The 27683-nt window shown below is 46.8% G+C and overlaps 1 protein-coding gene across 1 annotated transcript; it reads left to right on the plus strand.

The window, feature by feature from the left end:
• Positions 1–2947: 2947 nt before the first annotated feature.
• On the plus strand, positions 2948–26961 carry pacs1a (phosphofurin acidic cluster sorting protein 1a; the record flags this gene model as incomplete). Its single annotated transcript, XM_084140389.1, has 23 exons — positions 2948–3102; positions 9780–9867; positions 10024–10113; positions 10271–10396; positions 10906–11050; positions 16754–16845; positions 16948–17031; positions 17134–17351; positions 17454–17547; positions 18858–18935; positions 19857–20008; positions 20633–20768; positions 21000–21104; positions 23062–23168; positions 23277–23431; positions 24033–24143; positions 24403–24511; positions 24604–24646; positions 24838–24880; positions 25216–25351; positions 25488–25726; positions 26630–26749; positions 26843–26961. The coding sequence occupies 23 exons, from the start codon at positions 2948–2950 to the stop codon at positions 26959–26961; spliced, it is 2745 nt and encodes a 914-aa protein (XP_083996515.1).
• Positions 26962–27683: the final 722 nt, after the last annotated feature.

Consider the following 27683-nt stretch of genomic DNA (forward strand, 5'->3'; position numbering starts at 1 on the left):
TGGTTATGCATATGCTTTAAATATTTATTCTGCAAGAAACATTTCAATTTAGCCATATCCATATAGGCCAATTCCAACAAGTCTAAAGGGAAGTACAGTGCATTACTGTAACCGCACATCATTGTGGGATGGGCAACTGGCAACTTTTTCAACAATTCTGAGTGATAGGATGGAGTGACATCAAGGTCTGAAGTGAACAAACCAAACAAGGTGTGTACAACATTTATATGATTTACAAAACGATACAGCAATTATTTCCTTGCCAACAACATTTTCCCACAGTGCACCATAATTTTTAGTATGCTGCAAAATAATGCTTCACAGTATTTTAGTGTTAATTAATGTACACATTTACACTGTTATGGAAAATTGTGATTTATATGGTAAATGTGTACATTTATAAACACTAAAATACTGTGAAGCATTATTCTGCAGCATACTCAAAATTATGGTGCACTGTGGGAAAATGTTGTTGGCAAGGAAATAATTGCTGTATTTTGAATGGTACTGTAATTCCACCCAACAGAATATAGTACCGTACCCTATTTTTGGAGCGCCAAAAACTTTTGGACCGCTAGTGGTTGCAAGGTATTGTTGTGTTTGGCTTATTAACATATTTTGAGGCGTACCTTGTAACAGGCTACATTTGTGCCACCCGTTAGTGAGAGTGCTGTACCAATTTAACTGATATGTGGTAGTTGTGCCCCAACAATTAAATGTGTATAGGGGACAGATTGGAGTGGCAGCAAGTCTCAAACCATTAAAGGGATAGTTCACCCAAATTACAAAATGACACATTGGTTTGGCTTCCAAACTGGCATTCATTGATATTCTGTAATATGTAAAAACATTACCTAACAGCCAACCTGCTTGCACCAAACAGGCTTATATTTTGGGTTCTAGTGGGGTATGACAGTTGAACTAAGCTCATCAGCATTTATAAGTTATATTCGTCAAGAATCAATGGGTTTATATCATCAATTTAAAAGTAAAAAAATGCATGTAGCAATCACAGATTGCCCCTTTTATAGGAAGAGAACATTCAACTCTATAATGAAAAACAACATTTGGAGGACCATGGTCATGAAGAAGAAGCATCATGAAGTGCAAGATCACGACTGACCAGAATGTAAAGGCTCCAAATCAACGTATCCTTGAGCAGTTGGGCAGGCAGGGTGCCATAGACAGCTGCTCCTAAACCCCACAGGAAAACCACATGCTGTCAGAATAAATAATTATACAGCACATACAGAGTAGAAGCAACATAAACAGTTGGCTAATTATTAGTGATGCCTACATACATATGCCTACGGAGCATGGACTGTTGCTAAGCAGGGCTTACACCTCCATTATGACTAACAGATTATGTCAATGTTACATTTATGGATATTGTTAAATGTATTACTCTTCTTTTTAAAATAGCAGTTTGTAATGATTTGGGTGAATTCACTGTTCTAAAAACCTTGACCTTGTGTAACCTCCTATACCAAGACATGATGTACTCAGGGATACACCCTCTGTTGATACCTACTAAGTTTCCTGATGTATACACTACAATGCTACAAACAACACTAGTGTGACTGTCACATAGCTAGCCTGTCAGACTAAAGATTACTTTACCATCTATTTAAATCTCTCTTTCTAGACTGTAAGAGATACCTCATCCATTACAAGTTCAAGTTAAGCAATAGCTGCAGGAACCCAGAGTAATCAGGTTTGTCATTCCAGTTCATATTGTCTGCAGGTGTGTTCTCTTGCATCTCCCAGTATCAGGTTACACTGAATGTAACAGAGACCTACCATCGGATGCACAATGAGAACAAAGTAGAACAAAAGGCATGTAACTCAATAGAAGCTAGGCTACTCTGGGTGGTAGTTCATTACAATCTAGGCTACTACCACATTCATCCCTGTCACTCTGAATATGTTACAGCTTATTCCGTCGGTGCTTGTAGAAGCTTGTAGTTCTTAGCTTACAGTATATTCTGTTTATAGTCTGTATATTCTGTTTATCATCTTTATATCCTGTTAATCGTCTGTCTGTATATCCTGTTTATCGTCTGTCTATATATTCTGTTTATCGTCTGTATATCATGTTTATCGTCTATATATTATGTTTATAGTGGCAGCACAATTTCACCAAGTCTAATTTATATATGCGAATAAAGGTGATTCTTGTCCGATAAACTGCAGTTTTCATGAATTTTCTTAATCTAACACAGCCATTGCTTTAAAGTTGCACTATCACACGTTGGCTTTCTCAACCTTATAACCAATAAAGATCCTAATCAGATTTGTAGGTTTCTGTATGCATATTTATTCAGTCTATTGGGTGAAACCTTGTTTTATTAAAATGACATGAAACATCGACTATCTTATAAGATGGCTACGGGGTCATTATGAGCATTGCAAGATGTAGGCTATAATTAATGAGTAGGACACACTGATGTTCCAATTGGGATCGCTCTACTGGTCCCATGCCTCCTCACCTCTCCCTAGTGTGGGTGGCAGCTCTGAGAGGCTGGCCTTACAATAATAGCTCTGTGTGTGTCTGCGTGTGTGTGTGCGCGTGTGTGTGTGTGTGAGAGAGAGAACGCACGCACGCACGCAAACCATATGCACCTGCTCTGACGCCCTAACTCTCACGTTATTATTCTTGAGAGGGACTGTTGTCAGGATTGTAGTGCATCTTTAACGAGAGGCGTAGCTATTCGCTTGTGCTCCCTGGAGGGCAAATGTCCGCTTCCTGCTATGAAAAACATCGAACTTGTGACCTAATAGCATCAAATGTGGGCTGCAGAACAGAAAAGCAAGCAAGGAGTCATGGAATTCTGTGTATATGAAAACGCAATTTAAAGCATCGGTTGTGCTGAAAATATCCGTATGCACAAGTCGGGAAACTGAATGACAGAAGGTATTTTTCTTCTACATCTGAAACACCTCCAGTATGTCGGAGAGAGGGAGTCTCCCGCGGGCTGGGGGCACACCATCTCCACAAATGCAGCTGTCTAAGACCGTAACTATCTCCCCGAACCGTCCGGTTCAAATGAACCTGTATGCGACCTGGGAAATTGATAGCTCATCTCCAAGCTGTGTGCCCAGGTATGGCCGCCTAAACACTATGGCTTGACGTTTTTAATTTCTCTGTTAACATCTGGTTCTGACAGTCGAGGTTTTCAATCGTGAACAGATGACTATAAAGAAGTTGCTACATAGTATCGGCGTCTGCAGTCAGATGTAGTTTAGGTATACTGTTGAATCAGTGGGAAGTCACCTGACCCACCCCCCACAATATAAGTTATGTAGACCTAGGTAGAATAAAAGTTCAACAAATGAATGAGTTAATGAAAATAACATCAAATAATAATATTATTAAAGTTGAAATAACAGCCGAGGCCTATTTCTGTCTTTCCTTTGAATAATGCACATTGCAGTGCTGGAATTGACTGTAAATATGACACAAGTTTTGTTTTGACCATCAGTATCAGTCAGGTGACTGTGATTACTGTAAAGTGTACAAGTCACATAGATAAAGTTAGCCTGTAGTGGTAGACTAGTGCTGCTGGTAGTGAATATTAGGGAGTGTCTTTAAAGGGGCAATCCGAATGTCAAACCATAACAAACATTGTTTTGGTAAACAGCTGAGGGATGGGGCTGGAGAAATGTAACCACTCTCAAATTCATAGACAGAGCAATGGATGCAAAGACTGATCATCCATGAGAACAATATTATAGTTTTAACTATGTTTTGAGGCTATACAATGTTTGTTTACAATTACATTGTTTACAAACAATAGAATGAAACAGGCTTATATTTAGGGTTCTGATAGGGTATGACAGTTGAGCTAATAAGCTCATGAGGCATTTAGAAGTGATATTCTTCAAGACAAGAGTCAATGGGTATACAGTGCATTTGGAAAGTATTCAGACCCCTTGACTTTTTTCACATTTTGTTACATTACAGCCTTATTCTAAAATAGATTTTTAAAAACAAATCCCCCTTATCAATCTACACACAATACCTCATAATGACAAAGCAAAAACAGGTTTTTAGACAATTTATTAAAAATAAAAAACAGAAATACCTTATTTACATAAGTATTCAGACCCTTTGCTATGAGACTCGAAATTGAGCTCAGGTGCATCCTGTTTCCATTGATCATCCTTGAGATGTTTCTACAACTTGATTGGAGTCCACCTGTGGTAAATTCAATTGATTGGACATGATTTGGAAAGGCACACAACTGTCTATATAAGATCCCACAGTTGACATTGCATGTCAGAGCAAAAACCAAGCCATAAGGTCGAAGGAATTGTCCATAGAGCTCCGAGACAGGATTGTGTTGAGGCACAGATCTGGGGAAAGGTACCAAAACATTTCTGCAGCATTGAAGATCCCCAAGAACACAGTGGCCTCCAAGTTTGGAACCACGAAGACTCTTCCTAGAGCTGGCCACCTGGCCAAACTGAGCAATCGGGGGAGAAGGGCCTTGGTCAGGGAGGTGACCAAGAACCCGGTGGTCACTCTGACAGAGCTACAGAGTTCCTCTGTGGAGATAGGAGAACCTTCCAGAAGGACAACCATCTCTGCAGCACTCCACCAATCAGGACTTTATGGTAGAGTGGCCAGACAGAAGCCACTCCTCAGTAAAATGACAGCCCGCTTGGAGTTTGCCAAAAGGCACCTAAAGGACTCTCAGACCATGAGAAACAAGATTCTCTGGTCTGATTAAACCAAGATTGAACTCTTTGGCCTGAATGCCAAGCGTCACATATGGAGGAAACCTGGCCCCATCCATACGGTGAAGTATGGTGGTGGCAGCATCATGCTGTGGCAATGTTTTTCAGCGGCAGGGACTGGGAGACAAGTCAGGATCGAGGGAAAGATGAACGGAGTAAAGTACAGAGAGGTCCTTGATGAAAACCTGCTCCAGAGTGCTCACAACCTCAGACTGGGGTGAAGGTTCACCTTCCAACAGGACAACGACCCTAAGCACACAGCCAAGACAACGCAGGAGTGGCTTCAGTATAAGTCTCTGAATTTCCTTGAGTGGCCCAACCAGAGCACGGACTTGAACCCGATGGAACATCTCTGGAGAGACCTGAAAATAGCTGAGCAGCGATGCTCCCCATCCAACCTGACAGAGCTTGAGAGGATCTGCAGAGAAGAATGGGAGAAACTCCCCAAATACAGGTGTGCCAAGCTTGTAGCGTCATACCCAAGAAGACTTGAGGCTGTAATCGCTGCCAAAGGTGCTTCAACAAAGTACTGAGTAAAGGGTCTGAATACCTATGTAAATGTGATATCTGTTTTTTATTTTTAATACATTTGCAAAAATGTTTTTGCTTTGTCATTATGGGGTCTTGTGCGTAGATTGATGAGGAGAAAAAAACAATTGAATCCATTTTAGAGTAAGGCTGTAATGTAACCAAATGTGGAAAAAGTCAAGGGTTCTGAATACTTTCCGAATGCACTGTATATCATTCATTTAAAAGGCTAGAAATGTATGTAGCAATCGCAGATTGCCCCTTTTTTAAAGAAAGAGAACATTCAACTCCTATAATGAAAAATTATGTTTGGAGGACCACAGTCATGAAGAAGAAGTCCAAGATCACGACTGACCAGAATGTAAAGGCTCCAAATCAACGTATCCCTGAGCAGTTGGGCAGGCAGGGTGCCATAGACAGCTGCTCCTAAACCCCACAGGAAAACAACATGCTGTCAGAATAAATAATTATACAGCACATACAGAGTAGAAGCAACATAAACAATTGGCTAATTATTACTGATGTCTACATACATATGCCTACAGACTGTTGCTAAGCAACCTACTCATCCATTACGACTTATAACAGATGATTGTTACCAATGCTACACATTTCTCTGATACTGCTTTTCATCTTGTAGCAATAGAGAAGAGGGGGTAGGAGCGGGTTGGTGTGTGGATTCTCGAAGGACCCCTCTAAAGAGTCAAGGCTGCCTGCGGGGGTGCTCTCTCTGGCAGGGAAAATGGAGAGAGGACGTGGGTGGATTTGAAGAAGAGCTGGATGAAAATGATTTGTTTCTCTTAAAGTGGTCCACACACTGTATAGTATGTTGACAAGTTTTTCTTTCTTTCATGTATAGAAACTGTGAAGCTTTTGGCCTTGACTTGATGCTTGGGGATCTCTTGTTTCCTCCCTCTGATTCTCAGTGAAGTCCTTATTTAAAGGAGAATGCACCTCATCATATGTTATCTATTTGTACAAATGCAATTAAGAAGGAGCCTGGGTGGCTTATAATCACTTTAGCTATTTCTATTTAGCCTCCAGTGCCATGTCTGTTTGGCATGGCTTTTAGTAAATATATAAATTATTACACAGACAACTCCTAACCCAATCAGCTGTTCACTGGTAACCATCACCAGTCTCTCTCTCTCTCAATTCAATTCAATTCAATTCAATTCGATTTCGATTTCAATTTAAGGGCTTTATTGGCATGGGAAACGTATGTTAACATTGCCAAAGCAAGTGAAGTAGATAGTAAACAAAAGTGAAATAAACAATAAATATTAACAGTCAACATTACACAGAAGTTCCAAAAGAATAAAGACATTTCAAATGTCATATTATGTATATATACAGTGTTGTAACAATGTGCAAATAGTTGAAGTACAAATGGGAAAATAAATAAACATAAATATGGGTTGTATTTACAATGGTGTTTGTTCTTCACTGGTTGCCCTTTTCCTGTGGCAACAGGTCACAAATCTTGCTGCTGTGATGGCACACTGTGGTTTTTCACCCAGTAGATAAGGGAGTTTATCAAAATTGGGTTTGTTTTTTAATTCTTTGTGGATCTCTGTAATCTGAGGAAAATATGTGTCTCTAATATGGTCATACATTTGGCAGGAGGTTAAGAAGTGCAGCTCAGTTTCCACCTCATTTTGTGGGCAGTGTGCACATAGCCTGTCTTCTCTTGAGAGCCAGGTCTGCCTACGGCAGCCTTTCTCAATAGCAAGGCTATGCTCACTGAGTCTGTACATAGTCAAAGCTTTCCTTAGGTTTGGGTCAGTCACAGTGGTGACTGAAACACTCTCTGTTTAGAGCCAAATAGCATTCTAGTTTGCTCTGGTTTTTTGTTAATTCTTTCCAATGTGTCAAGTAATTCTCTTTTTGTTTTCTCATGATTTGGTTGGGTCTAATTGTGTTGTTGTCCTGGGGCTCTGTGGGGTCTGTTTGTGTTTGTGAACAGAGCCCCAGGACCAGCTTACTTAGGGGACTCTTCTCCAAGTTCATCTCTCTGTAGGTGATGGCTTTGTTATGGAAGGTTTGGGAATCTCATCCTTTTAAGTGGTTATAGAATTTAACGGCTCTTTTCTGGATTTTGATAATTAGCGGGTATCGGCCTAATTCTGCTCTGCATGCATTATTTTGTGTTTTTCGTTGTACACAGAGGATATTTTTATAGAATTCTGCATGCAGAGTCTCAATTTGGTGTTTGTCCCATTTTGTGAATTCTTGGATGGTGAGCGGACCCCAGACCTCACAATCACAAAGGGCAATGGGTTCTATAACTGATTCAAGTATTTTTAGCCAGATCCGAATTGGTATGTCAAATTTTATGTTCTCCTCTATACCATGTTTCTTGTAGGATGACAATATCTGTATTTCTGATTTCTTTGATGAAGTCCAGGTTCCTGCTCTTTAGGTCAAAGGCAGATGACCTCAGGCCTTGGATATTCCAGGATGAAATAGTGAAGGCTTTGTGTTCCATAAAGTGTCTAATGTTGTTGGTTGTGTGGTTTGGCCTCAGGCCAGTAATTGTGAGCAGAGCCTGCTGAGCATCTGGTACATGCCATTGGCTTGGGCTAGTGTAAGAGGGGGGGTTGGGCCTGTTTGCCTGCTCACAGCCTGGTCGTATGTGTGACTTTCATGTTGAGGCCCTCTTTGCGGGAGTGGGGGGCATGGGGTGGGTAGGAGGGGGGCTAAATGGGGTGTGGGCATGGTTGACTTGGGGGGGTGTTAATTGGTGGGGGTGGGGGTGGAGATGTGGCTGATGGTGCTGTGGGCTGGATATAGGGTTGAGATAACCACTTGTGCGTTGGGGAAAGTAGAAGAAGCTTTTTCTATCACTCCCTTGAGTGCTGTGGCCACCCTTTCCTGCTGTGTTCTCAGGTCGTTTGTGCCTGTGTGTATTATTATGTGGCTGGGTGATCCTAGTTGGTCCTCAGACAGAAGGTCTAGGGCGCGCTGGGTGTTTGGACACCATAGTTTAGACACTGTGTTTGGGGAAAAGTTTATTTTCTTGTATGTATTTCCCATTTGAGTCCATAAGGAGTACAATCTGTGGCTTGTGTATGTCCTCAGTGGGTGTGGGGGGGTCGTCAGGAGAGCTATCAGGGTGGCTGACAGGGGGGGTGCTCAGAGGGGTTGAGATCCCCTGGGCTTGGGGTTCTTCATTTGTTTGTCTGGCTGTGATGTGGAGGCTATGGTCAGGGTCTAGGGTGTACTGTTCTGCTGCGGTGTCGAGACTTTGGCCAGGATCTGAGGTGGGCTGTTCTGCTGGCTTCTCTGCGGGGGTGGCCAGCTCTCTAATGGGTTGTTCTCTGTCACCCGTCATCATTCTCACCTTCTCCTCCAGCACTCTGATCCTCTCCTCTAGTGCTCTGTTCTTCTCCTGCTCCTGCTCTTTCTCCTGTTGATGTTGTCTCACCACAGTCCAGAGTGCAGATATGTATCTCTCTACCTCCAGCTCTCCAGGTCTAGTTAAGGGGGTGTTGTTGTGCTGGACTGTTGTCTGGGTCTGTGCTGACTGGAGTGTGTTCACCTGCTGTTCCAGCTCCACCTGCCTTACCTCCAGCTGGGTGAATTGATCCTTCATTTCAATGAGGGAGTAGTACTCTGTGCTGGGAAGTTGACTTTCCGCTTGGGGTTGCTCTGTGGGGTTATTTAATGAAGAGGTCTGGTCTGACCCGCTCGGGGTGGGGGTATCTTTCTCAAGGGAGAGGTTCTCCTGCTGAGCTATTTCCTTGATTAGGTGAAAGTCCAGCTGGAACTGTTTGGTGTTGCCCTGTACCAATATTGTTCCAGATTTATAGAGATTTATATTAGATGACTCAGAGTCCTCGTTGTCTAGTATCCTGAGTTTCCACCCATCGCTAACATCCCCCCTCTTAACAGAGGAGTAGTGTGTTAGTATAACACTGTGCCATGCCAGGGGATGGTCTGTGTGGAAGATAAGGTTGCTTATGTTCCCATTTTTATAAAAGTCAGTAAAAAGTGTCTCCTGATTTCCTATAAGGAGCTTCATTTTGTACTCTTTTCGTGTCTTAACATTTTTACATTCAGAGGGTACTGTATTTTAATGACCTCTGAACAGCGGGGGGTGATTCTAAGGCCTCTCCATTTGGTTGGGGTAGACTGTGCGACTCTCCTGCCATTGTTGGGCTCAAGGGCTTTGACACCTCTCACTTCACACGTCAGTGCTAATTGAAGTTGTATCTCTTTGTACTAGCAAGCTTGGTAGCCTTAGCATTCAGTCCTTATAAAGTAAAATATATCATTGTAATGTATTTTTCTTCTTGGTTTTTGAAAGTAAAAAATAGCTTCAGACTAAACATTACTCACTCAGCTCCTATTATCCAATCCCAATCTGTGTGAAGTCAGGTCAAGTGCTGCACCTAGGACCCAAGGTTAAAAAAATGTCATTGTCAAAGACTGATACTTTCTTTGCTCATGTTGTTGGTTCAGACTAAACAGAGAAATATGAATATCCCCTTCTCTCCCCCTAAACCCAGGCTCTTCACTGTTACCCTGAAGAAGCTGGTGATGCTTCAGGAGCTGGACAGAGACCTAACCTCTGTTGTCATCGCAGTCAAACTCCAGGTGACCCTCTTCACATTCCCCCTTTCCTTCCACAAAGTATACATAGATATACAGTAGTAGGATGTTTTGCAGAAGTGACTAGTGACTAGTCAGAACTTGTTGATCCATGGGCAATATATACAGGAGATGTATAACGTGTGTGGAATATCCTCTTAGGGATCAAAGCGCATTTTACGTTCCAATGAGATCCTATTGTCATCGGCTGGAATTACTGAGACTGAACTTCAGCTGACGTTCTCCTTGCAAGTGAGTTACCCCGGGGACTTTGCACAGACAATTGTGCGTATGCAAAGAGAGGCAGATGCTTTAAAAATGTTTCCATAGGTTCTATTTCCAGTGCATAATTTAAGTGCCTGTCTGATTCTGTCAACCTCACTATCTCTCACATCTTTACTTCCTCTAGTATCCACATTTTTTGAAGCGAGATGCCAACAGACTGCAGATCATGCTGCAGAGGAGGAAGAGGTACAAGAACCGTACTATCCTGGGGTTTAAGACCCTGGCACTGGGCCTCATCAACATGGCAGAGGTGAGAGGGGTTCACCTCACCCCAGCGTTTAGCTGCCATGATTACGATCATTCAGGCTTTTGTTTGTATAACACGCCATCCTGCATCTGTACTACTGTCTCTCTTGTCTCCTGCCAATTCTTTCTCTCTCTCTCTCTCTCCCCTCTCTCTCTCTCTCTCTCTCTCTCTCTCTCTCTCTCTCTCTCTCTCTCTCTCTCTCTCCCCTCTCTCTCCTCTCTCTCTCTCTCTCCTCTCCCCCCTCTCTCTCCTCTCTCTCTCTCCCCTCTCTCTCTCTCTCTCCCCTCTCTCCTCTCTCTCTCTCTCTCCCCTCTCTCTCCCCTCTCTCTCCCCTCTCTCTCCCCTCTCTCTCCCCTCTCTCTCTCTCTCTCTCTCTCTCTCTCTCTCTCTCTCTCTCTCTCTCTCTCTCTCTCTCTCTCTCTCTCTCTCTCTCTCTCTCTCTCTCTCTCTCTCTCTCTCTCTCTCTCTCTCTCTCTCTCTCTCTCTCTCTCTCTCTTCCCCCCCCCCCATAGGTGATGCAGCATCCCAGTGAGGGAGCCCGTGTGTTGGCTCTCCACACCACAGTGAAGGACACGGCTGTGACTGTGGCTGAGATGAGGGTCTACTCTCTCTCCAGCCAGCCCATCGACCACGAGGTGTCCAAGGCCAAACTTTCAGGTAAAGTAAGGGAGATCCAGAGAGAGCAAAGGGGACACAAACTGTGGGGAAGTAAGGCCTTCAGAATGGAAACAGAAAGGTTTTTAACATTGGGCAATGTGCTTGTATACAATTGTTTGTAAGTATCCAGAATGTCAGTGTATTGAACAGTTCAACATGTAGGCGCCAGTACCACACCGTGGTCAGTCAGTGGAATCATCCATCCAATCAGCCACTGCCTTACCCATGTAACACAAGGTTTAACCATCCAATCAGCCACTGCCTTACCCATGTAACACAAGGTTTAACCATCCAATCAGCCACTGCCTTACCCATGTAACACAAGGTTTAACCATCCAATCAGCCACTGCCTTACCCACGTAACACAAGGTTTAACCATCCAATCAGCCACTGCCTTACCCACGTAACACAAGGTTTACATACTATTCTCATCATACTATATTCACATCCCCTCCCCCTCTCCCTCCCCTCAGTCCCTCCCCTCCCCCTCTTCTTGTCACTAGCTGAGGTTAATGTGGTGCGGGAGTCAGGCGCAGGACACCGAAGCTTAGTCCAACAACGTTTACTAGTGCAAAAACCCAAGCACAATACAATGAACGGCCTCAAACACAAACAGAGGCGAACGATTACGCAGACTGTGCGTAAACTAACAAAACAATAAACAGAAAGAACACGCAGCACTAACGGACAGGCGAATAACAACACACAACCTAACCAATACAAAACAGGAAACTTATAGAACACATAATCAGACACAAACGGACACAGGTGCAATGGACAGACAAAAGCAATCAAACATAGAAACATTCAACGGTGGCAGCTAGTACTCCGGGGATGACGAACGCCGAAGCCTGCCCGAACCAGGAGGAGGAGCAGCCTCGGCAGAATCCGTGACAGTACCCCCCCCTTGACGCGCGGCCCCAGCCGTGCGCCGACCCCGGCCTCGGGGACGGCCAGGAGGACGCGGACCCGGGCGCGTGGGATGCCCACGGTGGAACTCAGTCAGGAGGGATGGATCTAGGATGTCCCTCCTAGGCACCCAGCACCGTTCCTCCGGACCGTACCCCTCCCACTCCACGAGATACTGGAGACCACTCATCCGGCGCCTCGAGTCCAAGATGGTTCGGACCCTGTACGCCGGGGCCCCCTCGATGTCCAATGGGGGTGGAGGGGTCTCTCCTATCTCATCTTCTTGGAGTGGGCCAGCTACCACCAGCCTGAGAAGAGACACATGGAACGAGGGGTTAATATTCTTGTAATCAATAGGCAGTTGTAACCTGTGACACACCTCGTTCAATCTTCTCAGGACTTTGAAGGGCCCCACAAACCGCCGACCCAGCTTCCGGCAGGGCAGGCGGAGGGGCAGGTTTCGAGTCGAGAGCCAGACTCGATCTCCCGGTGCGTAAACCGGTCCCTCACTGCGGTGGCGATCGGCGCTCGCCTTCTGTCGACGGATGGCCCGCTGCAGATGGACATGTGCAGCGTCCCACGTCTCCTCCGAGCGCCGAATCCACTCATCCACCGCAGGGGCCTCGATCTGGCTCTTGTGCCATGGTGCCAGGACCGGCTGATACCCTAAAACACACTGGAAAGGTGTTAAATTGGTGGAGGAGTGGCGGAGAGAGTTCTGGGCCATCTCTGCCCAGGGGATATACCTAGACCACTCCTCCGGCCGGCCCTGGCAATAGGACCTCAGAAACCTACCCACATCCTGGTTGACTCGTTCAACCTGCCCATTGCTCTCTGGGTGGTACCCCGAGGTAAGGCTCACTGAGACCCCCAAGCGTTCCATGAACGCCCCCCAGACTCTGGAGGTGAACTGGGGACCTCGGTCAGACACAATATCCTCGGGGACCCCATAGTGCCGGAACACGTGGGTAAATAGGGCCTCAGCGGTCTGTAGGGCAGTAGGGAGACCCGGCATTGGGAGGAGACGACAGGCCTTGGAAAACCGATCCACAACGACCAAAATGGTGGTATTCCCCTGGGAGGGGGGAAGGTCGGTCACAAAATCCACCGAGAGGTGGGACCATGGTCGTTGTGGAACGGGCAGGGGATGTAACTTTCCCCTGGGCAAATGTCTAGGCGCCTTACACTGGGCGCACACCGAGCAGGAGGAGACATAAACCCTCACATCCTTAGCTAACGTTGGCCACCAGTATTTCACGCTAAGGCAGTGCACTGTCCGGCCAATACCTGGATGTCCAGAGGAGGGTGATGTATGAGCCCAATAAATAAGGCGGTCACGAACCTCGAGCGGAACGTACGCCCGCCCCACAGGACACTCGGGGGGAGTAGGGTCGGTACGCAGTGCCCGCTCGATCTCCGCATCGACCTCCCACACCACCGGAGCCACCAAACAAGACTCCGGCAGTATGGGAGTAGGCTCAATGGACCTCTCCTCTGTGTCATACCGCCGGGACAGGGCGTCTGCCTTACCGTTCTGGGACCCTGGGATGTATGTGATCTTAAAAACAAACCGGGTCAGGAACATGTTCCACCTAGCCTGACGAGGGTTCAATCTCCTAGCTGCCCGGATGTACTCCAGGTTACGGTGGTCAGTCAGAATGAGGAAAGGGTGTTGAGCCCCCTCAAGCCAATGCCTCCACACCTTTAGGGCCTGGACTACAGCTAACAGCTCCCTGTCCCCTACGTCATAATTACGCTCCGCCGAGCTGAGCTTCTTAGAATAGAACGCACAGGGGCGGAGCTTAGGGGGCGTACCGGACCGTTGCGACAGGACTGCCCCAATACCGGCCTCGGACGCGTCTACCTCTACTTGGAATGGTAAAGAGGGATCCGGATGCGCCAGCACCGGAGCCGAGGTGAACAGGTTCTTCAGTTTGACAAATGCCCTGTCCGCCTCAGCTGACCACTGCAAACGAACCGGACCCCCCTTTAGCAGGGACGTAATGGGAGCTGCAACCTGTCCAAAGCCCCGGATAAACCTCCGGTAGTAATTAGCAAAACCCCAAAACTGCTGCACCTCTTTTACAGTGGTTGGAGTTTGCCAATTACGCAGGCCGACACACGGTCAACCTCTATCTTCACACCAGACGCGGACAACCGATAACCCAAAAAGGAGACGGACTCCTGGAAGAACAAGCATTTCTCTGCCTTGACATACAAGTCATGCTCCAACAGTCTCCTCAACACTCGGCGCACCAGGGCTACATGCTCGGCTCGTGTAGAAGAATACACTAGGATGTCGTCGATGTATACTACCACACCCTGCCCATGCATGTCCCGGAAAATCTCGTCAACAAAGGATTGGAAGACTGAAGGAGCATTCATTAACCCGTATGGCATGACGAGATACTCGTAATGACCCGAGGTGGTGCTAAATGCTGTTTTCCATTCATCCCCCTCCCTAATGCGCACCAGATTGTACGCGCTCCTGAGATCCAACTTTGTGAAGAACCGCGCTCCGCGTAATGACTCCGTCATAGTCGCATTCAGTGGAAGAGGGTAACTGTACTTAACCGTGATCTGATTGAGACTACGGTAATCAATACACGGGCGCAAAACCCCGTCCTTCTTCTTCACAAAGAAGAAACTCGAGGAAACCGGGGAAGTGGAGGACCGTATGTATCCCTGTGCCAAGGACTCGGCTATGTAAGTCTCCATAGCCGCTGTCTCCTCTTGAGACAGGGGATACACACGGCTCCGCGGAAGTGCCGCTCCTGTTTGGAGATCTATCGCACAATCCCCCTGTCTATGAGGTGGTAGCTGTGTTGCCCTCGCTTTGCTGAACACAAGTGCTAAATCTTCATATTCAGGGGGAATGCGCATTGCGGGCACTTGGTTCGGACTCTCTACCGAGGTCGCCCCTAAGGAAACACCTAGACATCTCCCTACACACTGGGCAGACCACTCCATAAGAGCCCTCTGTTGCCACGCAATGGTAGGATCATGGGCGCTTAACCAGGGAAGCCCTAGCACCACGGGATACGCAGGAGAGTCAATCAGATAAAACTGAATGATCTCCTCATGACCCCCCTGCGTTGTCATCTTAAGTGGTGCTGTGACTTCTCTGATCAACCCCGACCCCAACGGCCGGCTGTCTAGGGCATGAACAGGAAAGGGGGCTTCTACTGGCCGAAGGGGAATTCCTAACCTATAACAAAATTCACGATCAACAAAATTCCCAGCTGCGCCTGAATCTACTAGCGCCTTATGCTGGGAATGAGGTGCCACCTGTGGAAATCTCACAGGTATACACATGTGACCAACAGAGAGCTCTGGGTAAGTGGGGCGCCTACTCACCTGAAATGACTCCCCAGTGCGTGACCTGTTGTCCCCTCTCCCAGGAGACCCTCCCCAGCACCTGGCCGCAGTGTGTCCTCCACGGCCACAGTTGGTGCAGGGGATGGCCCCCCTCGGGTTCTCTCTCCTCCTCTCTCTAGCGCCAGCACCTCCGAGCTCCATGGGAATCGGCTCGGAGGTGCTGGAGGGTGGAATGGACGACCCCCACTCGGGACGTCCGCGGGTAGCCAGCAGGGTGTCGAGACGGATGGAGATGTCCACCAACTGGTCGGATAGGTTGGTGTCCCTGCAGGCCAGCTCACGACGAACGTCCTCTCGTAGGCTACACCGGTAATGGTCGATGAGGGCCCTCTCATTCCACCCCGCATCCGCCGCTAGAGTCCGGAACTCCAGGGCGAACTCCTGTGCGCTCCTCTTCCCCTGTCGGAGGTGGAACAGACGCTCCCCCGCCGCCTTCCCCTCAGGTGGATGATCGAACACAGCCCTGAAGCGGCGGGAGAACTCCGCGTAGGTGATGGTAGCGGCGTCTATTCCCCTCCATTCGGCGTTGGCCCACTCCAACGCCTTGCCGGATAGACAGGAGATGAGGGCGGAGACGCTCTCGTATCCCGAGGGCGCCGGGTGTATGGTGGCCAGGTAGAGTTCCACCTGCAGGAGGAACCCCTGACACCCGGCTGCAGAACCATCATAAGCCCTCGGGAGCGAGAGCCGAATGCCACTGGGTTCCGGTGCTGGGAGAGGAGGACTGGCCGATGGTGATGGTAAGGTGTGCGACGGCGTGGGCACCTCCCTCGTAACCAATCGGCGCAGCGTGTTGGACACCTCGTTCATGGCGGCCCCAAGTTGCCGGATCATGGTGTCTTGGTCGCTGATCCGATCCTCCAGCGACTTGGGTGCCGCCGCTGCTCCTGCTGACTCCATCTAGAGGTGTGTTGTTCTGTCACTAGCTGAGGTTAATGTGGTGCGGGAGTCAGGCGCAGGACACCGAAGCTTAGTCCAACAACGTTTACTAGTGCAAAAACCCAAGCACAATACAATGAACGGCCTCAAACACAAACAGAGGCGAACGATTACGCAGACTGTGCGTAAACTAACAAAACAATAAACAGAAAGAACACGCAGCACTAACGGACAGGCGAATAACAACACACAACCTAACCAATACAAAACAGGAAACTTATAGAACACATAATCAGACACAAACGGACACAGGTGCAATGGACAGACAAAAGCAATCAAACATAGAAACATTCAACGGTGGCAGCTAGTACTCCGGGGATGACGAACGCCGAAGCCTGCCCGAACAAGGAGGAGGAGCAGCCTCGGCAGAATCCGTGACACTTCTCCTCCCCCTCGTCCTTTTCCCCCTCCCCCCTCTTCCTCTCATCCCCTCCCCATATATAACGTATCTCCTCTCTGGCTCCCTGTAACTCACAGACCGCTCCCCTGACATTGACAACTACTCTGAGGAAGAGGAGGAGAGCTATTCATCAGAGCAGGACGGGAGTGATGACCCTGCTGACATCCAGGTAGGGAGGAGGAGGAGGAGAGGGGGGAAAACAGGTTTAAATGGAGTTTGGATGGAGTGTCTGTCCAGTTTGACCACTAAGTTGATCCTCCCTCTGTTTCAGTATCTGTTCGACGAAGAAGATGACATGAGGAAGAAGAAGCACAGACGCAAACTCACCTCTGCAGCCTCCATCACCAGAGGTCATGTAAGCATTCAGTCATCTGATCTGTCTCTCTGTGCTGTTATGATTACCTGGCACTCTTCTAGTCACCCAGTTTGATATCTACATGTTCCTTTAACCCGGCAGCCCAACATCAAGCAGAAGTTTGTGGCCTTGTTGAAGAGGTTTAAGGTGTCTGATGAAGTGGACTTTGGCCTGAAGCACGTGTCCCAGGAGCACATCCGTGATGTGGAGGAGGATCTGGATGAGCTCTATGACAGTCTGGAGATGTACAACCCCAGTGATAGTGGCCCAGAGATGGAGGAGACGGACAGCATCCTCAGCACACCCAAACCCAAGCTCAGGTCATGATACATCAGACTTATCTATAGCTAACACAAATGTATGTTCTCACAAACATCCACCTGACAGAACTCTGGTGACCTCTACTCTCTCTGACCGTCCAGGCCCTTCTTTGAGGGCATATCCCAGTCCAGCTCGCAGACCGAGTTTGGCAGTCTGAACAGCAGGTGCAGTCTACCCAGAGACACTCTGAGCCCAGTGAGTACAGTAGAATAGAGTACAGTTAGAGTAGAGTACAGTACAGTTATAGTACAGTACACTACAGTTAGAGTACAGTTAAAGTAGAGTACAATACAGTTAGAGTAGAGGACACTAGAGTACAGTTAGAGTACAGTACAGTACAATTAGAGTAGAGTGCAGTACAGTTAGAGTTGAGTACAGTACAGTTAGAGTACAGTTAAAGTAGAATACAGTGAGAGTACAGTAGAATAGAGTAAAGTACAATACAGTTAGAGTAGAGTACAGTACAGTTAGAGTAGAGGACACTAGAATACAGTACAGTTAGAGTAGAGGACACTAGAGTACAGTACAGTTAGAGTAGAGGACACTAGAGTACAGTACAGTTAGAGTACAGTACAGTTAGAGTACAGTACAGTACAGTACAGTTAGAGTACAGTACAGTACAATACAATACAGTTAGAGTACAGTTAGAGTACAGTACAGTTAGAGTAGAGTACAGTACAGTTAGAGTACAGTACAGTTAGAGTACAGTACAATACAATACAGTTAGAGTACAGTTAGAGTACAATACAATACAGTTAGAGTACAGTTAGAGTAGAGTACAGTTAGAGTAGAGGACACTAGAATACAGTACAGTTAGAGTACAGTACAGGTAGAGTGCCGTACAGTTAGAGTACAGTACAATACAGTTAGAGTAGAGTATAGTTAGAGTAGAGTACAGTACAATACAGTTAGAGTAGAGTACAGTTAGAGTACAGTACAGGTAGAGTGCCGTACAGTTAGAGTACAGTACAGTACAATACAGTTAGAGTACAGTTAGAGTAGAGTATAGTTAGAGTAGAGGACACTAGAGTACAGTACAGATAGAGTACAGTACAGTTAGAGTACAGTACAGTTAGAGTACAGTACAGTTAGAGTACAGTACAGTTAGAGTACAGTACAGTTAGAGTACAGTTAAAGTAGAGTACAGTACAGTTAGAGTAGAGGACACTAGAGTACAGTTAGAGTACAGTACAGGTAGAGTAGAGGACACTAGAGAACAGTACAGTTAGAGTACAGTACACTAGAGTACAGTACAGTTAGAGTACAGTACAGTTAGAGTACAGTACAGTTAGAGTACAGTACAGATAGAGTACAGTACAGTTAGAGTACAGTACAGTTAGAGTACAGTACAGTTAGAGTACAGTACAGTTAGAGTACAGTACAGTTAGAGTACAGTACAGTTAGAGTAGAGGACACTAGAGAACAGTACAGATAGCTGGCCGTCTAAGTCCAGATGTCCCCCTGCACTCCCTCTGACCACTGTTTTCCTGCTGTCTGACTTGCAGCAAGGAGAGCAGCCCCAATCAGGCAAGATGAAACGCACTCGCTCCCGCAACCTGGATGACTCTGAGACAGACACCCATGTGAGAGCCTCCAACTCCCCACACACTCTGTTTTCCCTGCTCTCTTATGCTCCCTCTCTCATTGGTGGCCTGTGCATTTCAGTGTTATGAGGTGTTTCTGTCTGTCTGTCTGTCTGTCTGTCTGTTGGCTGTCTGTTGTAGTGATGTGCAGTTCGCAAACGATTTGTTCATTTTGAACAATTATTTTTACGGACTCGAGTCATGACTCGTTTTTCGTTTTAGTAATTTGTTTGACTTGCTATTACTGGCCATAATGAGGCCTACAGCAGGATGAATACATGCTCCTCCGACAGCAGCTCCAGAGACGTGCTCCTACCACCAACTGTCTGTCATATAGGAACAGAAAAATAGATCATGACATAGAGAAGAAAAATACATGTTTATAACTGATAATTGATCGCATGGTGCAAGAAGGACTGCAATTAATTGATTATTGAAGTTATGATTGACACAGCTTTGTAAAACCAAAACATACACTGCCTCTGCTCAACGAGAACGCGAGAACAAAACGTTTGGGGGGGGGCTGCAATTTGCGAACGACTGTGTTTATCACCCACAGCAGTCAAGCAATGCATTCTACCAAGAGTCGTTCGCAATCTAGTCCGGTTGCGGACACAACTAGACCTTGTTTCAAATGTATCTAGAAATAATCTTATTTGGATGCCTTACAGTCAACAAATGTACATTGTTTAAAGTTTCACAAGTCTCCGTCACAAATGACAGCTCCAATAAGCCCTCTATGGTGAACGAGAGGCTCGTAGTTCATCGTTCGCCAGTAGGGGGTCCTGCATGCTCTGGGCGTGACTGACTCAAATGAACAAAATGAGTTGAACGATTTGTGCTTTTGACTGAACGAGTCGAAAAGACCTGAGTCAGTGAAGAGAGCCGAACAGCCCATCACAGGTCTGTTGGTTTGTTTAGGAGCTGACTGATCCAGAGGGGTTACTGGACACAACTGTCTGCATCACCGTCTCTGTCGCAGGGCAGCTACCCAGGACCCCAATGAGGGAACTGAGGAGTAGCAAGAGTGAGAACCACACCACCATGCCTCACACCACCATGCCCTCCCCCAGGTCAGTCTAAAAGCTTCTGCATGCTTCCGTTCGACTGGTGCCTAAAACCGAAACGAGTGTCCTCGCATACTCCCATAAAAGACCTTTGCTTGGACATTTTGGAAAAAAACGGCAATAGTACTGTTTGTCCATCTTGAGAAGCCGTAGCCAGTATACACTTCCTCAAAATAGTCAGAATGAATGTAAGCTAACTCAAGAAATCTGTCATTAATTTTGAAGTTTTTGCAGAGGAGATCTTAGTTGCACAATTTCACATCTAACTAAGATGTTTGGTGCAGTATTTCTCAATGAAGAATGTGCATGAAAACGAGCCGTCTCTTGTTGAATGACAACAGACTTTATTGAAGAATCCCTACTGTTGACCAATGATCGACGAAGGGGCGTAGATTTCGGCTACCAAAAAAAACCTTGCCGAAGACCAAAACAAACAAAAACGTCACAAAATGTTGTCATAATATATGCACAAAACGGTTCCGAATTGTTTTGGATGGGAAGCATGCGGACGCCTTACACACACAAAAAACCTGTCAGTGCCACACATGCACTCCACACTTTATGTCATAGTGTCTGTGTGGGCACTGACTCTGCATGTGCATTTCACCAGTGAGTGAGTGTGTGTTCCAGGTTGGATGGCGAGAACAGACCCAAGCAGAGACGTGGGACACCAATGAAGGAGAGGCGAGCGCTGTCCAAACCACTGAGCGAACGCACCAACAGCTCTGACAGCGAGAGGTCACCAGAGCTCAGCCACACCCCACAGGTGACCCCTGACCCTAACCAGAGCCAGTCCACTAGTCCGTACCCATACTCACCCTGGAGCTAAGTCCTTAAATGGGGATTCTCTGTTTGCAGAGGGTGATTCTGACTGGTAGGGATCCTGTTGCATTGATCTATTTCATTGAAGCATGTGTGAGCCCAGTATTTGACTGGCGAACGCGCACGTGTATTTGTGTGTGTGTGTGTGTGTGTGTGTGTGTGTGTGTGTTGGTAGGTGCCCAGGAAGGCTGTGTATGACCAGCTGAATCAGATCTTCTCCTCAGACACTACCCTCCCAGACAGCCTGGTCCTGGTCAACACCAGTGATTGGCAGGGACAGGTATCCTTCACTCCTTCACTCCTTCCTTTCTATCTTCACCATCATCCCTCACTTCTCCACTCCCTGTGTACATATTTACTTGCGTATGTGTGTTAATCTGTATCTATATGTTTGTGTCCTCTGGTAAATGTGTGTAGTACAGTGGGGGAAAAAAGTATTTAGTCAGCCACCAATTGTGCAAGTTCTCCCACTTAAAAAGATGAGAGAGGCCTGTAATTTTCATCATAGGTACACGTCAACTATGACAGACAAATTGAGAAAAAAAAATCCAGAAAATCACATTGTTGGATTTTTAATGAATTTATTTGCAAATTATGGTGGAAAATAAGTATTTGGTCACCTACAAACAAGCAAGATTTCTGGCTCTCACATACCTGTAACTTCTTCTTTAAGAGGCTCCTCTGTCCTCCACTCGTTACCTGTATTAATGGCACCTGTTTGAACTTGTTATCAGTATAAAAGACACCTGTCCACAACCTCAAACAGTCACACTCCAAACTCCACTATGGCCAAGACCAAAGAGCTGTCAAAGGACACCAGAAACAAAATTGTAGACCTGCACCAGGCTGGGAAGACTGAATCTGCAATAGGTAAGCAGCTTGGTTTGAAGAAATCAACTGTGGGAGCAATTATTAGGAAATGGAAGACATACAAGACCACTGATAATCTCCCTCGATCTGGGGCTCCACGCAAGATCTCACCCCGTGGGGTCAAAATGATCACAAGAACGGTGAGCAAAAATCCCAGAACCACATGGGGGGACCTAGTGAATGACCTGCAGAGAGCTGGGACCAAAGTTACAAAGCCTACCATCAGTAACACACTACGCCGCCAGGTACTCAAATCCTGCAGTGCGAGACGTGTCCCCCTGCTTGAGCCAGTACATGTCCAGGCCCGTCTGAAGTTTGCTAGAGTGCATTTGGATGATCCAGAAGAGGATTGGGAGAATGTAATATGGTCAGATGAAACCAAAATAGAACTTTTTGGTAAAAACTCAACTCGTCGTGTTTGGAGGACAAAGAATGCTGAGTTGCATCCAAAGAACACCATACCTACTGTGAAGCATGGGGGTGGAAACATCATGCTTTGGGGCTGTTTTTCTGCAAAGGGACCAGGACGACTGATCCGTGTAAAGGAAAGAATGAATGGGGCCATGTATCGTGAGATTTTGAGTGAAAACCTCCTTCCATCAGCAAGGGCATTGAAGATGAAACGTGGCTGGGTCTTTCAGCATGACAATGATCCCAAACACATCGCCCGGGCAACGAAGGAGTGGCTTCGTAAGAAGCATTTCAAGGTCCTGGAGTGGCCTAGCCAGTCTCCAGATCTCAACCCCATAGAAAATCTTTGGAGGGAGTTGAAAGTCCGTGTTGCCCAGCGACAGCCCCAAAACATCACTGCTCTAGAGGAGATCTGCATGGAGGAATGGGCCAAAATACCAGCAACAGTGTGTGAAAACCTTGTGAAGACTTACAGAAAACGTTTGACCTGTGTCATTGCCAACAAAGGGTATATAACAAAGTATTGAGAAACTTTTGTTATTGACCAAATACTTATTTTCCACCATAATTTGCAAATAAATTCATTAAAAATCCTACAATGTGATTTTCTGGATTTTTTTTTCTCATTTTGTCTGTCATAGTTGACGTGTACCTATGATGAAAATTACAGGCCTCTCTCATCTTTTTAAGTGGGAGAACTTGCACAATTGGTGGCTGACTAAATACTTTTTTCCCCCACTGTATGTGTGTTAATCTGTATTTATATGTTTGCGTCCTCTGGTAAACGTTAATTAGTATGTGTGTTAATCTGTATTTATATGTTTGCGTCCTCTGGTAAACGTTAATTAGTATGTGTGTTAATCTGTATTTATATGTTTGCGTCCTCTGGTAAACGTTAATTAGTATGTGTGTTAATCTGTATTTATATGTTTGCGTCCTCTGGTAAACGTGTGTAGTATGTGTCCGAGGTGCTGCTGGCCCAGAAGCAGCCAGTAGTGTGTACCTGCTGTGGGGTGGAGATTCAGGCTGTCCTCACCACCCTCCTCACACGCATCCAGAAGTTGTGAGTAGCCAAAGGTTCAATTTCTACACACTTTATGTGTGTTGAATTCATTGTGTAGTAATGAAGGTGACCTATGATGAGCTCCAGTAACCTGACCCCTCCCTGCAGCTGTAACTGTAACTCGTCCGCGCCGCGGCCGGTCAAGGTGGTGGTGGCAGGGGGACAGAGCTACCTGGGGGCCATCCTACACTTCTTTGTCACTCAGCTGGCCAACAAAACATCTGATTGGCTCAGCCTCATCCACTTCCTGGTGGTCCCCCTGGGTAAGAGAGAGATGGGTTCATCTCCTGAGAGTATATACCATTTAACACATTGCTTGGGTCTAGAAGATAGTCATTATACAATGTGACTGCTGTGAGACACAGTACGGTACATATCTAGTGTTATGGTTACGTAATGCTTATTTATAAGCCTATTCAGCTGAAGCGTAAACAAAGATTTACAAAAAACGCCACTCTCATGTTCTGATAACTCCTCCTGGCAGTGGGCTGCTCCACTCATTATACCCCATGCAGCTGAAGCGCAGTACAGTGGGCTGCTCAGTGCCGCAGTACAGTGGGCTGCTCAGTGTCGCAGTACAGTGGGCTGCTCAGTGCCGCTGTACAGTGGGCTGCTCAGTGCCGCAGTACAGTGGGCTGCTCAGTGCCGCAGTACAGTGGGCTGCTCAGTGCCGCAGTACAGTGGGCTGCTCAGTGCCGCAGTACAGTGGGCTGCTCAGTGCCGCAGTACAGTGGGCTGCTCAGTGCCGCAGTACAGTGGGCTGCTCAGTGCCGCAGTACAGTGGGCTGCTCAGTGCTGCAGTACTGAGACGGTTGGGTGTATGAACCGTGACTCACTATGTGGCTACCTCTACTCTGCCTCCAGGCTGTCACCCCGTAGCCAAGCACCTGGCCTCCCTGGACCCTCGCTACAGCTCTGTGTTCCTGGACAATGCCTGGAAAGATCTGTTCAGCCGCCTGGAGCCCCCTCACTCCAGTAAATCTCTCTCTCTCTCTCTTTCTTTCATTCTCTCTCTTCTACCACCCTTTATTCTTCTCTCTCTCTCTCTCTCCCCTCTGTATAACACTTCTCCTACTGAGCTGGTAGTATTCAAGCGTGTGCCTTTGGGAACTTGATCAGCATATAAATTAGACTAGAAAACAAGTGCAAGCTGCCCCATATCATCTTTAGCTAGGGGCCTAGTCAGTTCAGATCCAGTCAGCCTTGCTGTCTGTTCCCCTCCCCTCGGCTCCAGCTGCAGACGGAGTGGACGTGGCAGGGAGGATCAGACGGTACATCAGCAGCGTCTCTGTCACACACCAGCTGCCTATCGCTGAGGCCATGCTCACCTGCAAGTACAAGAGGTGAGTGGAGTGTCTTGCGTGGCTTATTTATATCTTAATGTTAACCAGGAAGAACATATTTTATTGGCCACCCATTATTTTCACCCTACCAGATATGACGAAGACTCTTACCAGAAGTTTGTTCCTTTCGTTGGGGTAAGTAAATCAGTACTGATGGTTTTCATCGATACTGATGTTGAGGCAGTCTGTTTGGCAAATAATGCCTGTAACTCAACCATAACTCTTAAGCAATGTAAACCAACAGATAAGGGATATCCAAACTATTCCCAAGTCATCTCTGGAGTGTAAGGCTGATACTGACTAACTGATCCCTGTGTGTGAAACAGATGGTGAAAGTAGGGTTGATTGAACCGAATCTGGCGTATTCAGGTGGGTTCATATTTCTGGACTACCTATTTAAGCAATAAGGCCTGGGGGGGTGTGGTATATGGCCTGGATACAGCCCTTAGCCGTAGTATATTGGCCATATACCACAAACCCCCGAGGTGCCTTATTGCTATTATAAACTGGTTACCAACGTAATTAGAGCAGTAAAAATAAATGTTTTGTCATACCCGTGGTATACGGTCTGATATACCACGGCTGTCAGCCAATCAGCATTCAGGGCTCGAACAACCCAGTTTATAATGTCTGTTGATGTTCACCTTTCTCTCTCCAGACTGTCCCTGGGCAGTGTTAAGGACTGTGTTGATTTGGGCCTACAGGTGGAGACACTGAGGAGGCTGTTAGTGTTAGCTTGGCTGTTCCCTCCACCTCCCCACCCTCTCATGGATCTCCCACAGGGATGACCAGAGAGGCTGTCACCCCACCCCCGTCTCCCTCCCTGAGCAGCGGACTGGGGTAAGACAACCACAGCGTACAACAGTCTGATATGAACAGTTCATTCCCATCCCTGCAGTTAAACCCAAGTTTTAGTACATTGTTGAACAAGAGTTGTTTTTCTTACACCCTCTGCCTCTCGCTCCCTCTCTACCAGGAGCCCTAATATGTCCCATGGGGTGGACACCATTGGGCTGACGGTGGATTACTGGGTAGCAACATGCTCAGAGCGGAAGAAGGATGGAGAGAGGTGTGACAAGGGCTCCAAGAACACTCTGAAGAGTGCCTTCCGTTCCCTGCAGGTCAGCAGGCTTCCAGGAGGGGGCTCCACTGAGAACCAGCCCCAGGCCAACACCATGGCCATGACTGTGGTCACCAAGGAGAAGAACAAGAAAGGTGAGGAGGACGGCTGGACTAGGAGTAGGGAAATAGAAAGGTGAGGAGGGCGGCTGGACTAGGAGTAGTCCCCTGTAGCTCAGTTGGTAGAGCATGGCGCTTGCAACGCCAGGGTTGTGGGTTTGTTTCCCACGGGGGGCCAGTATGAAATTGTATGCACTCACTAACTGTAAGTCGCTCTGGATAAGAGCGTCTGCTAAATGACTAAACATTTAAAAAAATTAAAAAATAAAAAATGTACAAATGTAAATAGAAAGGTGAGGAGGACGGCTGGACTAGGAGTAGGGAAATAGAAAGATGAGGAGAACGGCTGGACTAGGAGTAGGGAAATAGAAAGGTGAGGAGGACGGCTGGACTAGGAGTAGGGAAATAGAAAGGTGAGGAGGACGGCTGGACTAGGAGTAGGGAAATAGAAAGGTGAGGAGAACGGCTGGACTAGGAATGGGGAAATAGAAAGATGAGGACGGCTGGACTAGGAGTAGGGAAATAGAAAGATGAGGACGGCTGGACTAGGAGTAGGGAAATAGAAAGGTGAGGAGAACGGCTGGACTAGGAGTAGGGAAATAGAAAGGTGGGGAGAACGGCTGGACTAGGAGTAGGGAAATAGAAAGGTGAGGAGAACGGCTGGACTAGGAATGGGGAAATAGAAAGGTGAGGAGAACGGCTGGAGTAGGAGTAGGGAAATAGAAAGGTGAGGAGGACGGCTGGACTAGGAGTAGGGAAATAGAAAGGTGAGGAGGACGGCTGGACTAGGAGTAGGGAAATTGCGGACTGTCCACCACATGCAGTTTGTCCAACACCTAATTTAGTGTAGAGAATGTAATAAATAACTAGAATGAGAACCTTGCAATTGATACATGCTGTTGTTAAGTGTTTTAGTGTTAATCTCCTCCATATCCACAGTCTCCACTATATTCCTGGGCAAGAAGCCCAAAGAGAGGGATGTAGACTGTAAAAGCCAGGTGGTTGAGGGCATCACCAGACTCATCTGTTCTACCAAGCAGCAGCAGACCAGCCTAAAAGGTACACTGAACCCGTCTAGGCTCAGCTTCAACATGATTGGTTGTTTTTAGGTGCTTGTAGATGGGAGTCGTGGAACTATTGGTTATTTTTCAGTGTCTGTTGACGGCGTGGAGTGGACTGATGTCAAGTTCTTCCAGCTGGCTGCCCAGTGGCCCACCCATGTGAAGTACCTGCCAGTGGGGCTGTTTGGCTACAACAAGACCTCCACCTAGAGGCCAACCCAGACAAGACCTCCACCTAGAGGCCAACCCAGACAAGACCTCCACCTAGAGGCCAACACAGACAAGACCTCCACCTAGAGGCCAACCCAGACAAGACCTCCACCTAGAGGCCAACCCAGACAAGACCTCCACCTAGAGGCCAACCCAGACAAGACCTCCACCTAGAGGCCAACCCAGACAAGTCCTCCACCTAGAGGCCAACCCAGACATGGCCACTCACTCTGAGCTTCCTGGGCGTCATATTATCAGCTGTCTAAACTGGAGGGCACTGGACAGAAAGCCATTGACTAAGGATTATTGTTACATGACTAAGGATTATTGTTACATGACTAAGGAGAGTTGTTACATGACTAAGGAGAGTTGTTACATGACTAAGGAGAGTTGTTACATGACTAAGGAGAGTTGTTACATGACTAAGGAGAGTTGTTACATGACTAAGGAGAGTTGTTACATGACTAAGGAGAGTTGTTACATGACTAAGGAGAGTTGTTACATGACTAAGGAGAGTTGTTACATGACTAAGGAGAGTTGTTACATGATGACATGGATTAACACCACTAAGAAGAGGCCATAATCTCAGTTATTTATTCTGAGAGATTTGATGCTGGAGTTTCTCTTCCTCTTGCCATCATCCTATTTTCTAACGTGTGTTCAAGATACAATATAACGAGTTGGCTTGTTTGAGATGTTTTTTTCCTCTTTCATATGCTTTG

The sequence above is a fragment of the Coregonus lavaretus genome (genome assembly GCF_964263955.1).
Source record: "Coregonus lavaretus genome assembly, chromosome: 24".
NCBI classification, from domain to species: Eukaryota; Metazoa; Chordata; class Actinopteri; order Salmoniformes; family Salmonidae; genus Coregonus; species Coregonus lavaretus.